Source organism: Bubalus bubalis, chromosome 24 (assembly GCF_019923935.1).
Source record: "Bubalus bubalis isolate 160015118507 breed Murrah chromosome 24, NDDB_SH_1, whole genome shotgun sequence".
In the NCBI taxonomy this organism is placed as follows: Eukaryota; Metazoa; Chordata; class Mammalia; order Artiodactyla; family Bovidae; genus Bubalus; species Bubalus bubalis.
In genome coordinates, this window is record NC_059180.1 from 21,368,100 (window position 1) to 21,382,869 (window position 14,770).

At 46.1% G+C, this 14,770-nt stretch overlaps 1 protein-coding gene across 3 annotated transcripts in view; it reads right to left on the reverse strand.

Annotated features, from left to right (window-relative positions):
- Positions 1-14,770, reverse strand: part of SCNN1G (sodium channel epithelial 1 subunit gamma) — a 30,119-nt gene that overhangs the window by 3,263 nt on the left and 12,086 nt on the right. For 2 of the 3 annotated variants that reach the window (XM_025274736.2, XM_044935721.1), the window contains exons 6-11: positions 13,363-13,526; positions 4,615-4,713; positions 2,964-3,081; positions 2,050-2,128; positions 1,912-1,969; positions 1,660-1,721 (exon numbers count right to left, since the gene is read on the reverse strand). In XM_025274736.2, the coding sequence (XP_025130521.2) occupies positions 1,660-1,721; positions 1,912-1,969; positions 2,050-2,128; positions 2,964-3,081; positions 4,615-4,713; positions 13,363-13,526 (580 nt within the window). The remainder of the gene's footprint in view (positions 1-1,659; positions 1,722-1,911; positions 1,970-2,049; positions 2,129-2,963; positions 3,082-4,614; positions 4,714-13,362; positions 13,527-14,770) is intronic. The other variant, XM_044935722.1, reaches the window with a different exon arrangement.

Genomic DNA, 14,770 nt, shown 5'->3' on the forward strand with positions numbered 1-14,770 from the left:
GATTGCTGGGAGAAATATCAATAACCTCAGATATGCAGATGACACCACCCGTATGGCAGAAAGTGAAAAGGAACTAAAAAGCCTCTTGATGAAAGTGAAAGAGGAGAGTGAAAAAGTTGGCTTAAAGCTCAATATTCAGAAAACGAAGATCGTGGCATCTGGTCCCATCGCTTCATGGCAAACAGATGGGGAAACAGTGGAAACAGTGTCAGACTTTATTTTTTGGGGCTCCAAAATCACTGCAGATGGTGATTGCAGCCATGAAATTAAAAGACGCTTGCTCCTTGGAAGGAAAGTTATGACCAACCTAGATAGCATTTTCAAAAGCAGGGACGTTACTTTACTAACAAAGGTCCATCTAGTCAAGGCTGTGGTTTTTCCAGTGGTCATGTATGGATGTGAGAGTTGGACTGTGAAGAAAGCTGAGTGCCAAAGAATTGATGCTTTTGAACTGTGGTGTTGGAGAAGACTCTTGAGAGTCCCTTGAACTGCAAGGAGATCCAGCCAGTCCATGCTAAAGGAGATCAGTCCTGGGTGTTCTTTGGAAGGACTGATGCTGAAGCTGAAACTCCAATACTTTGGCCACCTTGTGCGAAGAGTTGACTCATTGGAAAAGACTCTGATGCTGGGAGGGATTGGGGGCAGGAGGAGAAGGGGACGACAGAGGATGAGATGGCTGGATGGCATCACCGACTCGATGGACTTGAGTTTGAGTGAACTCTGGGAGTTGGTGATGGACAGGGAGGCCTGGTGTGCTGCGATTCATGGGGTCGCAAAGAGTTGGACACGACTGAGCGACTGAACTGAACTGAACTGAAGTACCTTGGAGGCAAGGATCATGTCTGCTTGGTCATCATGGCACCTCCCAGCACCTCACACCTTGCCTAGTGGACATCAAATAAGATGCTGGAGACCAAACTGGGGTAGGGAACCATGTAAACAGTAATAACCCAGAGAAATGTGAGTTTACATGGCAATCCCCCACCCACCCTGTCTCCATCTGTTGAGATCCTTGAACTCTGGCCTGGCTGATTTTTACTAAAAGTCTCTTGGTAGTGAATTTTGATAAGGAAAATCAAGTGCAATTAGAAGCTTCAAGGTTTAAAAGAGTATTTTTCCAAGTGGGTCAAGATACATTAGGAAATCATGAAATAAATGTACTGAGCCTTACTAGTACTTTTTACAAAGTGAAATATAAAAGATCAGGCTGCATGCACAGATAGATTCTAAATCTTTATCAACTGATATAGGCACTAAGCATTTGGAACTATGCTGTGACCCGTTGGACGGTTGTAAACAATTGGTACACAAGTTGGATGGTTTGGTACACAAGTGTGCAACATCTGACAAGCAGCCTGAATGCCCTGTACATCATAAAAGAGTACTGTTTCATGAAAGTTTTATTCTGGCGGTGTATTCAATGCGCCGCAATGGGATAAATATCAATATTTTCATGCTGTGGGTTGTGGTCAACTGTTGAGAGCCCTAGCCTAGAGCAGGGCCTAACTCATGATAAGTCTCAAGAAATAACTGTTGAATAAAGGAATGAGTGAAGGAATGAACAAATGAAAAGGAGAGGGTTTGGCACAGAGGAATCAAGTGAGGAGGCTGGAACCAGGGTGGGCAGGAGCAGAGGAAGCAGGGCAGAGATCAACTTACTTGTTGAGTTTCTTCTTTATTTGCTGGCTTTGGTCCCAGGTGAGAATAGACAGCAACCATTTCTGTGGTGGAGAAAGAAGTGGCCTGGGGATGCCTGGAGAGGCCAGAGCCAGCCTGTCTGCTCTCTCCTCTCAGCCCCAGCTCCTGACATGGGCCTCCCCTGTGGATCAACCCTGAGGCCAGAGGACACAGCCAGGACCTCAGGCTACAGGCCGAAGGTTCCAGGGGGGGAACAGTGGGCAGAGAACTTACCTCGGAGACCTCCGATGGCCATTGTGCCAGGCTGGTGGTCAGTGTCCACTCCTTAAAGCTAAGCGGAGAAGGGCATGGAGTGAGTGTGGGTGGCCTGGCCCAGCCACGTGTTCGTCCCACCCCTTTGGGTCCACTCACCTGCAGGCTTCCTTGCACACTGACTGGCAGCCCAGCTCTTCCCGGACGAAGGCCTGGTGCAGCTGGTAGTAACAGTACACTGAGGAACGGGGTGTGGGGAGATATGAACTTTGGGGCCACAGGGCCCTTTCTAGGGTTTCCCAGTGATGCCCCCATGCATGCATGCTTAGTCGCTTCAGTTGTGTCTGCCTCTTTGCGACCCCATGGCCTATAGCCCGCCAGGCTCCTCTGTCCATGGGATTCTCCAGGCAAGAATACTGGAGTGGGTTTCCATGCCCACCTCCAGGGGATCTTCCTGACCCAGGGATCGAACCTGCGTCTGCCTGCATCTCCTGCATTGCAGGTGTATTCTTTACCCAGTGAGCTACTTGGGAAGCCCGATATCCCCACAGTCTCCTTTTAGTGATTTCACCTTCCACTTTCTACAAATACTAGTTCTCTGGAAACAATTGCTACCTTGTGACTTTGAGAGACAGAACATTGCCACAGTTAAGAACATTAGCTGGAGGTGGGATGGGTTGGCAGTCCTTGCCTTGGGTCTAGCTTTGTTAGACCCTGGCTGTGTGACCTTGGGCAAGTTGCTTAACCTTTCTGAGCCTCAGTTACCTGTTCTGTGAAAGGACACTATCAATAGTCCCTGCCTCCTCGAGCTGACAGAGGGGGTCAGGGACTTAGCAGCAGCTGGGGTGTAGCATTTGGTCATTAATCAGAAAGTGGAATTCAACCCAGGCTTCACAACAAGAGTGAAACTGGTTAATATCTCTCTGTCTCCCTCAGGTCAAAGGCCATCAGGGCAGGGTCCTGGGAGGGCCTTAGCTATTGCCAGGGTGGGGCTGATGCTACTCCTGGGGTGTGCAAGGTGGGGGGTGTGCAAGTGGGGGTGTGCAAGGTGGGGGTGTTGGTGTCTCACTCACTCCAGTTGGGGTGCTGTTGGTAGTTGCAGTAGTCGGCTCCCCGAGGTAGAGGCTGACTGTACTGGGCACACCCACAGTTCTCCACCATCTTAGCCTGGAAGCACGAGTGAAGGCAGATCTGAAAGACAAGACCCAGGAGTTCCCTTAACCTCCTTGCTTGCGGCTGCCAGAGATCTCCCCTCCCTATATCCCCCAGTCAGAGAGGGTCAGCCTCCCACAGCCTCGGCAGACAGCATAAATGTACCCCTCATGTCCTAGCTGATAGGGTCAAAGGGACAAAGCTAGAAAATATATTGGGAATTTGAACTGTGGAGGCCAGGATGAGCTAGAGAGGGGCTGGGGTGGTCATTTGCCACCATGTGAGTGCTGACCCAGAGGTTTAGTGGGAAACTTGGAGCAGGTGCCAAGAAACAGAGAAACAAACACAGTCTCCAACTTTCCAATTTTCAGCTGCACGCCCTCCACTCAGGATCCCTGGGGATCTTAAGGTACCATGATATCCACAAAGCTTAGAGCCATAAAAGCTAACAATGGGGGCTTGGAAGTCAGGCTACTTGAGTTCATATACCAGCTTTGCCACCTCCCAGTTGTGTGACCTCAGGTGAGTTACTTAAACTCTCTGATGCTTTGTTGTCTTCATTTGTGAAATCAGTATAACAGCACCTACTTCATGAGGTTGTTGTGATATGAATCGAAAGATGTAAAGTGTTTGTAAATGCTAGCTTCTCACTAAATATTGTCCTGAGTGTCTTTCCACTGAGCTGACTTTTCTTTTCCTTCTGCCATTATGTCAGTGTGATTGCATCTCTATTTCTTACAAGCAGACCTTGTTTGACCACTAGTCTCTTTTCATTCAGTGTCTCCACCACCTCTCAGCTCAGCTCTAATAGAAGCTAGAGGATTCAGGGCAGAGGGCGCCTGGTCCTTTTGCTCTGCTGGGTGATTCTCATTTGACTCTCCAGGTGTCCTGGTGGGAGGCAAAGGGCAGACTCGCAAAACAGAAGACAAGATGTAACAGGTGATCACACCCGAGGGTCAATGTAGGTAATAACTAATGGGTGGTGGAGATTGCAGGGAACCAAAGAACGTGTCTCATTTGATAAGGCCACTCTACCCACTGTTTATCCTGTAGGAATACGGGCCCATTGTTACCAGATCTTGTTTTTCAAGAGAAGCTAGAAATCTGGGTTTTCTTATGAAATTCCCCTACTTTTAAACCAGGTGAAAAACCAGGTGGGCAGGTTGGCAGGGGCCTAGAAACCACCGATTAGCAGCCCCTGATCCAATGCAAACTCCCCTGGTGGCTACTGAGGAGCACACAACTTGTCCAAGGCTGTCAGCGGATGAAAGACACCTCTTAGCCAACCCCTCCCAGACTGCCTCCTCCTCCTGTCTCTCATTCCCCAAGGCTGATTTGGAAGCAGGTTTGTCGAGCTGTACGTTCTGTTCCACACAAACCTCGACTAAGCTCTGGTTACAGGTGGGTTGAAGAGGACTGGAACCAGCCGGCATCATTTGTTCTTGAGATCTTTGGATGAACCCCAGGATTCTCACCACAGTTCCTGGTCCCAGACACACCCCAACCTATATATAATTTTGTCTCCTGGGTCCAGACCACAGCCTGGGGCTGGGTGCTGTCTCCAGCCTGTACCTGGAGGGAATACGTGGCATTGTAGATGTTCGTGATCTGCACGTCACTCCAGTCCTCTGTGCACTGGCTGTAGGGATCACTCAGCTTGAAGGACTCTGTCTGTAATCACAGCAGCACATATTCAGCCCTGCACTCCTCCAGGACCCAGACAAGGGGCATTGCTAGCAGCTTCCAGGAGCTGAGCAACCACCCACTCATTCATTTAACAAATATTTATTGAGCACCTACTAGGAGCTTGATGCTATTCTAGGCACTATGTCGCTCAGTTGCTTAGTCATGTCCAACTCTTTGCATTCCCATGGACTAGCCTGCCAGGCTCCTCTGTCCATGGGATTTCCCAGGCAAGAATACTGGGGTGGATTGCCAGGCCCTTCTCCAGGGTATCTTCCTGACCCAGGGATTGAACCCGAGTCTCCCACATATTCTGCATTGGCAGTTGGATTCTTTACCACTAAGCCACCAGGGAAGCCCTGTTGTGAGCACTATGGAATCCACAATGATTGAAATACGTTCCCTGCTTTCCTGGAGCTCACATTCTCATGCAGTAGACAGATGACCAAAAAGCAAATAAATCATTTTGAATAATTTTTTATAGTGATTAATGGAACTAGGTAGAAACTGGAAGGGTTGGGAGGAGGGGACAACCTTTCCAAAGTGATTAGGGAAGACATCTTTGAGCAAAGAACATGTTGGTTGGACATGGAATGGCAGGAAAGAGCTGGACTTGTCAAGAAATGTAGGAAGAGGAGTAGGCAGAAGGAGCAGCCAGAGTGGAGGTGGGAGAGGGCCAGGGTGGCTGGACCATGGTGAAAGGGAGAGCTGTTGCTGGAAATGACATCCGAGAGGGATGCCAAGGACAAATTGTGGCAGTCTCCTACACTGCTGAGAAACGTGGGTTTGGATTTGGTTTTCTGAATAGTAGTGAGCCACTAGAGAATCCACGGGGATGGGGCAGGAGGGATTAGATGAGCAGTTACTGTGCTGCATGGGATTCTTGTCTCAGCAAAGGACTCATTTCCTACCTTCTTGTCTTTTGGTCCCAGAAGGTGACTTGGAAAAATGTACTTTCTTAGAGAGGACCAAAGAATGCACAGCAGTATAGAATGATACCCTGATTGGAGGAGGTAAGAACATTGCAACTCACTATATGAAAGCCTTATTAAATTATGTTTTTTATTATGCCTTACACATTTGGTTCTAGCTTAATATTTGTCACTACAAAGGAACAATCCAGACAAGACAATTAGGGGAAAAGAAGGATAATGTCTCCCAAGGGGGAGCAACTATAGAATATAAATTGTGACCAACTCATAGCTAGGATTTGGTGTGTGTGTGTATGTGTGTGTGTGTGTGTACAAAGTTTTTTTTTTTTTTTTTTGAGATGGGGAGGGTAAAGGGCAAATGGATGTCAGATTTATGGGAGGGAAGAAAATTATTTTTTCTTTGAAGAGTGGCTGAATAGAGAGAAAGATAGTTGGGGATGGGTGGGGTAGGGGGGAAAGAAATCAAGAAGTTTGGTGCAGATAGAAACTATAGTCATCTCAAGGGGCTATAATCTCTTTCTGTTTGTATTGTAATTGATCTGTTGATCCATTAGTCTTCCTCAATTAACTGCAAGAACCTCCAGGGCAAAAGACAGTGCTCATTTTAAAACATTTAAACAGAAGAAGCAGAGAGGAAAGTAACCATCTGATTTCCTCTCTTCCCCTGGGCACCTACTGCAACAGGTCAGATTTCCATCCTGAGATCCAGACAATAAGATTCACATGTTCCCTTGCCCTACAATATCCTTTTCTCATTCATAATAAAGAGTGTGTGTCTTTCTGTGTCAGTATAGAATAAACAGACTTACTTCATTCCTCTAATAGCTGGGGAACAAACAGATTCAGAGCTTCCAGTACATGCCAGGGCTAGGCTGGGAAATGGGCACAGAGATGCCAAGCAGTGGCTTCCCTCAGGGCACCTTCACCCAATGCTACCCTCTAAGCTTCTCCAAGCTGCACACTGCCAATCAGGTGTCCCTTGGAGCCCCCAGGTCCTGCTAAACTGGCCACAGAGCCCCGAGTGTCAGCCCTGGGCTCTATTTGCCTGCAGGGAGCGTTTAGTACCCTGAAATCTGGAGGAGAGGGTCTGTCCACACAGGTAAGCCCTATGCAGTTGGCAAAGGCAGCTGGGGCTCCTTCTACTTTGAGAACCAGCCTGAAGACCACTTCCAGGAAACTGATTGTGAGAAAGTCATAACATTGTGATTTTTATGCTTTTTGAGTATTCAATGGCCCTTTACTCTGAATGATGCTTATCAAACTCAGAGCTCCTAGGTTATTCAGGCTGTTTCCTAAAACACCTGGGCTGGGGCAGGTGGGGCAAGCAGCCTTTTTAGAGTGGAATAGATGTCTTCAGCTTCTCGGAGCCTCAGTCAGAGGAACCTGGACAGAGCCCTGGCTTTCTCTCACTCTCTCTCCCCCTTACCCCCTCATGTTTCATTTCCTCTTTTCCCTGTCAGCTTTCCAGAACTGCTGACATGGGCAGGGTGGGGAAACAATTTGGCTTCTGTCCTGATCACTAGGGACCCCAAAATGAGAATGAATATATGTGTGTGTGAGAGAGAGTGTGTGAAGTTTAAACAGATGGATAGATAGGTGTGTGGTATGCATGCAAACACAGGTGTGTGCGGGTGTGATTAGGTGTATGTGTGCACATGTGTTGTATGTGGGTGTATGTGGAAACAGACTCATTTTTCTCAAACCAGGTCCTATCTGCTTCCTTCTGAGAATTCTGGGGGAGGAGGGAAGTCAGACAGGAGTCCTTAGCTCACCCCTGTAAAGTCTGAACTGTGTCAGGGAAACGCCCAAGGGCAACAGGAAACCCTAGATGGAGTTATGGGTGCTTTGACTCTTTTTTTTTTTGTTCTGTTTTTATATTGTAATAAGTTATGAAATAATTCCTAGATGCTAATAAATTATAAGAATTTATGTTCCTAATCAGTGGAGGAAAAAGAACTATTCAACCTATGAAGTTAGGACTACTTGTTAAGAATTTGGAGGAAGTAATAAATCCTATCTCAATTTCAAATCCTTCAGAGATAGAAATTCTAGTGGGTTAAACTTTTAAATGAAATAATGAAATATTAGCTGAATAAATATGTACCAGGGAAAAACAAATGTATCAAAACAATAAAATTCAAGGTAAAAAGAAAAAAAAAAAGAAAAGAAATAATGAAATAACTGGAAGGAAATCAGCTCAGTATCTGATCTCAAGGAGGAAAAATACTCAATAAACATAATGACTTAAGAAGAAACCGAAGACTTTGACTTATGTAAACATCTGATGTTTTGCATGTGAAAAAGGTAGCATAGTGAAAACTAAAACGAAAGCACAAACTGGGAAAGATATTTGTAACACATATGGCAAATCATTAGTACTCCTTCTAAATACTATATGGAAGAGAACAATATCTCACTCATAAAGAATGGGGGTGTCAGGAAGGACAAGAAAAACCTCCCCTAATGCTTATTTTTCCATCCTTTCACATCTCTTTTCTTTAAAAAAAAAAAAAGGTGTATAGTAATAGCCAATATTTTTGGAGCACTCAACACATGCCAAGCACTGTTTGGCATGAATCAGCTCAGTGAATTCTCACCAGCCTGTACAGTAATTTACTATCAGCCCTATTTCACAGATGAGGTAACTGAGACACAGAGATCACACGACCAAAGTGCAAAGTTGGGGTTTGGATCCTAGTTGTCTGGCTCCAGAGTCTGAGCCCTTAATCCCTGTTACCAACATGCCTGTGAAAAGAAGCGGGTGCTTTAAGATAAGAATGCACAGTAGGGTTTGCCGTGGCAGTGAAGTCTCGCCCCTCTTCAGGGCCTGGTCCGCAGCCCCCTAGGTGAACTTGCCTTTGCCCACTTCCTCATCTCCCATTCATGATCCAACCTATTGTGCTTTGGTTTCTGTTCCACTCCTTCCACTGAAAACTGTTCTGGCAAAGAACCAGTGACCTCTTGGTTGCAAAACCCAGAAAACAGCTTTTACCCTTAATCTTGCCAGACTGCTCAACTGTGTTTGGCACTCGAGCTAACACCTTCCTTGAAATGATCTTCATTTCTTTGACACCAAGCCTTTCCAGCTTCTGCTGCTACTTTGGTGCCTCTATTTCTCCATTTCCTCTCTGCTCAGCCCTTAAACATCCGCGTTCTGTCTCAGGTCTTGAGTGACAGCATTTATTTCTAAGCCTAGAACTATGTTAGATGCAGCCCACACCCCGCCATTGCCTCTGGATTTTTCTCCTGAGCTCCAGGCTTAGAGCATCTAATCACTGGACGTTTTCAGCCTGATTTCCCAAAGCTACACCTTGGGTATGTGCCAAACTGAAGTGGTCATTTTCTCCCTGAACCCTACTCTTCTTGTATTCCCTAATTCAGAACCTGGTACTTCCATTCAACCCAATACCCAAGTCAGAACCTAAATATGGATCTAACTTGCCCTGGCCTTTCCCCGATGACCTTGGTTGTCAAGCACTGTTGCTTCCACACTGTAAGATCTCTCAAATCCAGTCACTTCTGCTCATCCCCATAGCCATTGCCTCAGTGAAGGAGTCATAATTTCTTTCTAGTACTACTGTAAATACTTGGCTGCTGCTGTAAATACTTGAGCCCCAACTTGCTCAAACTGTGATTTGAATACTCTAGTATTTTGAGTGCGCTTCAAAGTGGTTTTTTGAAATGATTCACTACATTTTGAATCATTTTGAAATGAGACTTCAAATCCTTTCTGCAACCCCCTTTGTAATTGCTGTGCCCTTTGTCTGGAGTGGCCCTTCCTGATTCTATTTGCCTGACATTTGTCCTTAAGAAATCATCATTTAGAAAGCCTAGACCTACAGCTTTTGTCCTGGCTCCCGTTCATCCAGCCATCCAAAAATATTTACGGAGGATCTACTATGCTCTAAGAACTGAGCCTGGGAACAGATAGAAATGGTCCCTGTTCCCACAGAGCTTGGACCTGTATTGCAAAGCTGTGTTACCTTCTCTTAAAGGTGAATTTTGAAGGTAGGTACTCTGTTATACCCATCTCTGAATATCCAGTGCTTTGGACACACAGTTCCTCAGTGAATGAAAGAAGATTTGTTAACCAGCTGCCTAACCAACTGATTCCACCAGTTTAACATGCTTCTCAAAAGTAAATAAATAACTACCTAAAAAATAAAGAAGAAAGGAAGGAAGTCTAGTGTGTTTGGACTTGTTCTTAATGACCCTCTAGTGACCTCTCAGTAATCTTTGTTTTTGTTGTTGTTGTTGTCTTAAACGCTCATAAATCAGAACCAGAGCTGCCTGCCCCTGCTCTGTGGCTTTGATTTTGTACATCTCAAGTTAGGTGTAGCAGAAAACCCACCCATGTCTTTGTTTACCCATCGCTGCTAAAGGGAGCATTTGCTTAACAATGTGATGGGCATTCTTAAGCTCAGAGAAGAAAACCAGAGGGCAATTCCCTTGGTTCTCAAACTTTCCCAAGCTCTAAATTTGCAGACAGTGTAACAGGCAGGAGGGAAGAAGAGCACGTGCTGTAAGAATGTGCTGTAAATTCCAGGTGCTTCTTCAAGTACAAAATTGCCAGGGGAACATTGGATCAAAATGCTTACTGTTCTGATCAGGGAGTTTTGTAATCTGCTGGTGAAAAGAGGAATCAGAGACCTAGTTCCTTAAGTAGGAACCTAAAGTCGTTTCAAATCACAGTTTGAGCAAGTTGGGGCTCAAGATTTTTTTTCCTGGGCCATCAGCATCCACACAGGCCAAGTTGGTACACAACACTTCTCATGTGGAACAAACTGCCCACATTGAACAAGGCCCCTAATTGACATGGCTCCTTTGAGCGCTGGGGCTCCCCGATGACCATCCCCATGGTTTCTCTTGTTTGAGGTTGCTCTTGAATGGGACATGGTGAGGCATCGAAGCCACAGATTCCAGTTCAGCAACTCTGCTTTCCCAACTTAAATACCACTTCCTCAGGAAACCGTCCCTTGAACTCTCCACTTTCCCCCCATAAAAGCCCTATATCAGGCATCTCTGTGATACGCTCTCATGCATCCTGTATTTATCCTTCTTAGCCCCTATGATGATTATAGTTAATCACCTATGTGATTTTTGGTTTGTTATTATAAATTCTCTCTGCTAGACCCAAAGTCTAAAAGGACAGGGACAGTTCTGGGGACACTGATGTAGTTGCAGGATCTAGCACACATGAAGTGCTCAGAAAATGCTTGTTGGACGAGTAGATAATGGATAGATATATACGCTCCAGTGCCCATGATGTGACTTTGTAACACTTCGGAGACAGCATTTACGGCTGTGCTAAAACTCTGGTGTCATCCTAGCTCTACTTTCTCTGAGGAAGACACACTTTTCTTCTTCTTTCATTCTAAACTACTCAGGTTTCTAAAGCTGAGTTTCCTGCCTCTTGGAATGACCGCTGGGGTTCGGTAAAAATACAGATCCTTGGGCTCCTCTCTCAGAGAGATTGATTCAGTAGACCTGAATCTAATGATCAATCAAGTTTGGAGACCACTTCTCTGGAGGAAAAATTTGTGAGGGATGAAGGGTAAGAGGTTTAATTTGGGGCGTTAGTGAAGTGAAAGTTGCTCAGTCGTGTCCAGCTCTTTGTGACCCCATGGACTATATAGTCCATGGAATTCTCCAGGCCAGAATACTAGAGAGGGTAATGTTTCCCTTCTCCAGGGGATCTTTCCAACCCAGGGATCGAACCCAGGTCTCCCGTATTTCACGCAGATTCCTTACGAGCTGAGGCACAAGGGAAGCCCTTGGAATGTTAAGGTTCGCTATAAACAAAGGCATGAACAAAGGGTCCACAAGGAGAGATTTTTCCCCTCCATAAATAGGTGAAAAAAATACCACTAAGAATGACTGTCAATTAAACTTATAATAGATGCCATTTTTTCTTAAATTAGCAAAGATTAAACATTGCAAGGAGATCCAACCAGTCCATTTTAAAGGAGATCAGTCCTGGGTGTTCTTTGGAAGGACTGATGCTAAAGCTGAAACTCCAGTACTTTGGCCACCTCATGTGAAGAGTTGACTCATTGGAAAAGACTCTGATGCTGGGACAGATTGGGGGCAGGAGGAGAGGGGATGACAGAGGATGAGATGGCTGGATGGCATCACCGACTCGATGGACGTGAGTTTGAGTGAACTCCGGGAGTTGGTGATGGACAAGGAGGCCAGGCGTGCTGCAATTCATGGGGTCGCAAAGAGTCGGACGTGACTGAGTGACTGAACTGAACTGAAACATTGCTTAATATCTGTTTTGGTACAACATCATTGGAGGGCAATTTGGCTAATCTACGTCTTGAATGATATACTTCTAGGAAGTAATTGGATGACTACACATCCCACTGCACTATTGTTTTTAGTTGTACCTGGAAACAAGCTCAAGTGTATCAACAGAGGATTGCTTCAATAACTTACCCACACAATGGGATATTATGTCTTTAAGAAGAATGAGGCAGAATGTATGTGTATTGCTATGGAACTATTTCCAAGCTATACTATCAAGTGAAAAGTGGGGCAGAACAGCATTTTGCATTTGCATAAAAGAAGAAATGATTATAGGACTTCCCTGGTGGATCAGACGGTAAAGCGTCTGCCTACAATGCAGGAGACCCGGGTTCGATCCCCGGGTCAGGAAGCTCCCCTGGAGAAGGAAATGGCAACCCACTCCAGTATTCTTGCCTGGAGAATCCCATGGATGGAGGAGCCTGGTGGGCTACAGCCCATGGGGTTGCAAAGAGTCGGACACGACTGAGCGACTTCACTTTCACTTTCACTTTCATACACAGGCTTGAAGAAGACTATAACACCCTCCTGAGTCACGGAAGCAACAGCCATAGCTGCATGTGGAGGAAGGAGGAGACCAGCAGTTAGGGATAGGAGAGGTGCGTCTGCACGGTAGGATCCTTGTACTGACTTTGTACATATACTCCTTTGAAATAAGTACTTAATAGTTATTCTGGTAGGTAGAATGAGAGACAGAGTCACAGAGTGAGAGAGAGAGACTGGCATAAAAAGACCCAGGCCTGGAAACAAGAGACTATACAAGCAGTGACGTGACCAGGGGTGTCCTTGGACACCCCTCACCTTGCCCTTCTACTTCCACTGGGCATGGCCAACCCAAGGATTGGAGTCTGCAGCCCAGATGTGCTCCTGGTGACAGGTATGAGTGTTCTCAGCACCCAGTGAGCTCAGAGAAGGTCAAAGACTTGAAAGAAGAGGGGTTCTTGGTATATGAGCTGAAACTGACGGAAGCAGGAGGGACTAAATAGACCTGTGAAGGCCCAGTGACTTTCCAATAGTGGTTTACATGCTCCATTGGCCTGTAGGTGGCCCAGGAAGGTGTAAATCCGCTCCATTTATATTATTGACAAATACATCATTAGTATCTGATGCCTTGCTTCCAGCACAGGTTTCACAAATGTGGATGTCTGTCTCTGGAACAAGGAAGGTTCCTTCAATTCTTATCCTAAATGGTGTCCTGTCCTTGTTCATCCATACAGAAGACATAAAGACAGCTCTTAGTGTAACTTAGAGAGCGACCATTTGAGTAATCATTGGAAAACATGAGACTATGCTTCCTCTTAAAACCAATACCCTTTTCTATAAGTCCCACCTCACTGATTGTCCTTCAATGAAAGCTGTCCTCCTTGCCAAGCAGATGGAAGTCAGAGCGTGCTCTTACCAGGTGCATTCCTATGGAGGTGGCCATGGCCGTCTCAATCTCCGTTCCCACATCCTCAATGAAGGGGTATTCATCCTGCCGATGGACAATCACCTTAGCTCCAGTGGAGGACACCAGGAAGGGGTTGTACTCTTCTTCATTTATGTACAGGATGACCTGCAGCCCTGGAAGGACAAGGCAGCCCATTGTGGTCAAAACCCAGGAGAAGATTCCCTGCTGATAGCTCACCTCTCCCACCACTCTGGGAGCCTCAAAACCAGACCCAGGCATTTCCTACAAGTGAAAAGTGGACAGGAGCAAAATGGGAAGCTCTATGAGGGGAGCCTGACTTTTCACTGCTCTGTTTCCAGAGCTTAGCTCAAAATAGGGCTCAGGAACAGTATCACTACTGCAGCTTTGCTAAGCACAAGTTTTGCTACCTGGCCTAAGACGTGAACCTCCTTGTGGCTCTTTGAGATGGGGAGTTCTGCTGGGCACCCAAAGGGATGTGCAGGACTGCGGTTGAGATTCCAGTAGTGCATCTGATCACTGCCCTAAATCCTCTCCCTGATCCTACTGTTACACTTGTGTCTAATCTGAGCTGAGCAGCCAGAGGGATCTTTTTAAAATCAGGTCACTCCCTTGTCTGAAACTCTTCAGAGGCATCTCATTGCATACACGGGGACACCATAAAATACTGTCCAGAAACCTGCTGCTGCTGCTAAATCATTTCAGTCATGTCTGACTCTGTGCGACCCCTTAAGACGGCAGCCCACCAGGCTCCCCCGTCCCTGGGATTCTCCAGGCAAGAACACTGGAGTGGGTTGCCATTTCCTTCTCCAATGCATGAAAGTGAAAAGTGAAAGTGATGTCGCTCAGTCGTGTCCAACTCTTAGCGACCCCATGGACTGCAGCCCATCAGGCTCCTCCATCCATGGGATTTTCTAGGCAAGAGTACTGGAGTGGGGTGCCATTGCCTTCTCCATCCAGAAACCTGACTAGCTCTCATATGGTGATGCCTTCCTCCTCATCCTACTTTCCCCCTCCATCAGGAAGCTCCAAGCACACTGGTCATCTTTCTGTTTCCAGAGCACACCAAATCCATTTCCTCACCGAGGTCCTCGGACTTGCTAGTGCTCAAATGCTCCTCAATGGACTGTATCATACATCTTCTCCTCTTCAAATAACCCGCATCCCAGAGGCCTTTCTGGACCTCCTTATCTGAAATAAAATTCCCATCTCAACTCAGCCCTTGTGCGGGGTAATTCTTGAAGTATAAACCTAGGATTGATAACCAGATAATGTCTATGTGCTTGTTCACCCATTTATCTGTTTCTCTCCAACAAAATACGAGCTCCTTGAAAGCAGGGATGATATCTGTGTTATTCACCACTGGGTCCCTAAGACTTGGAAGAGGGCCTGACGTATA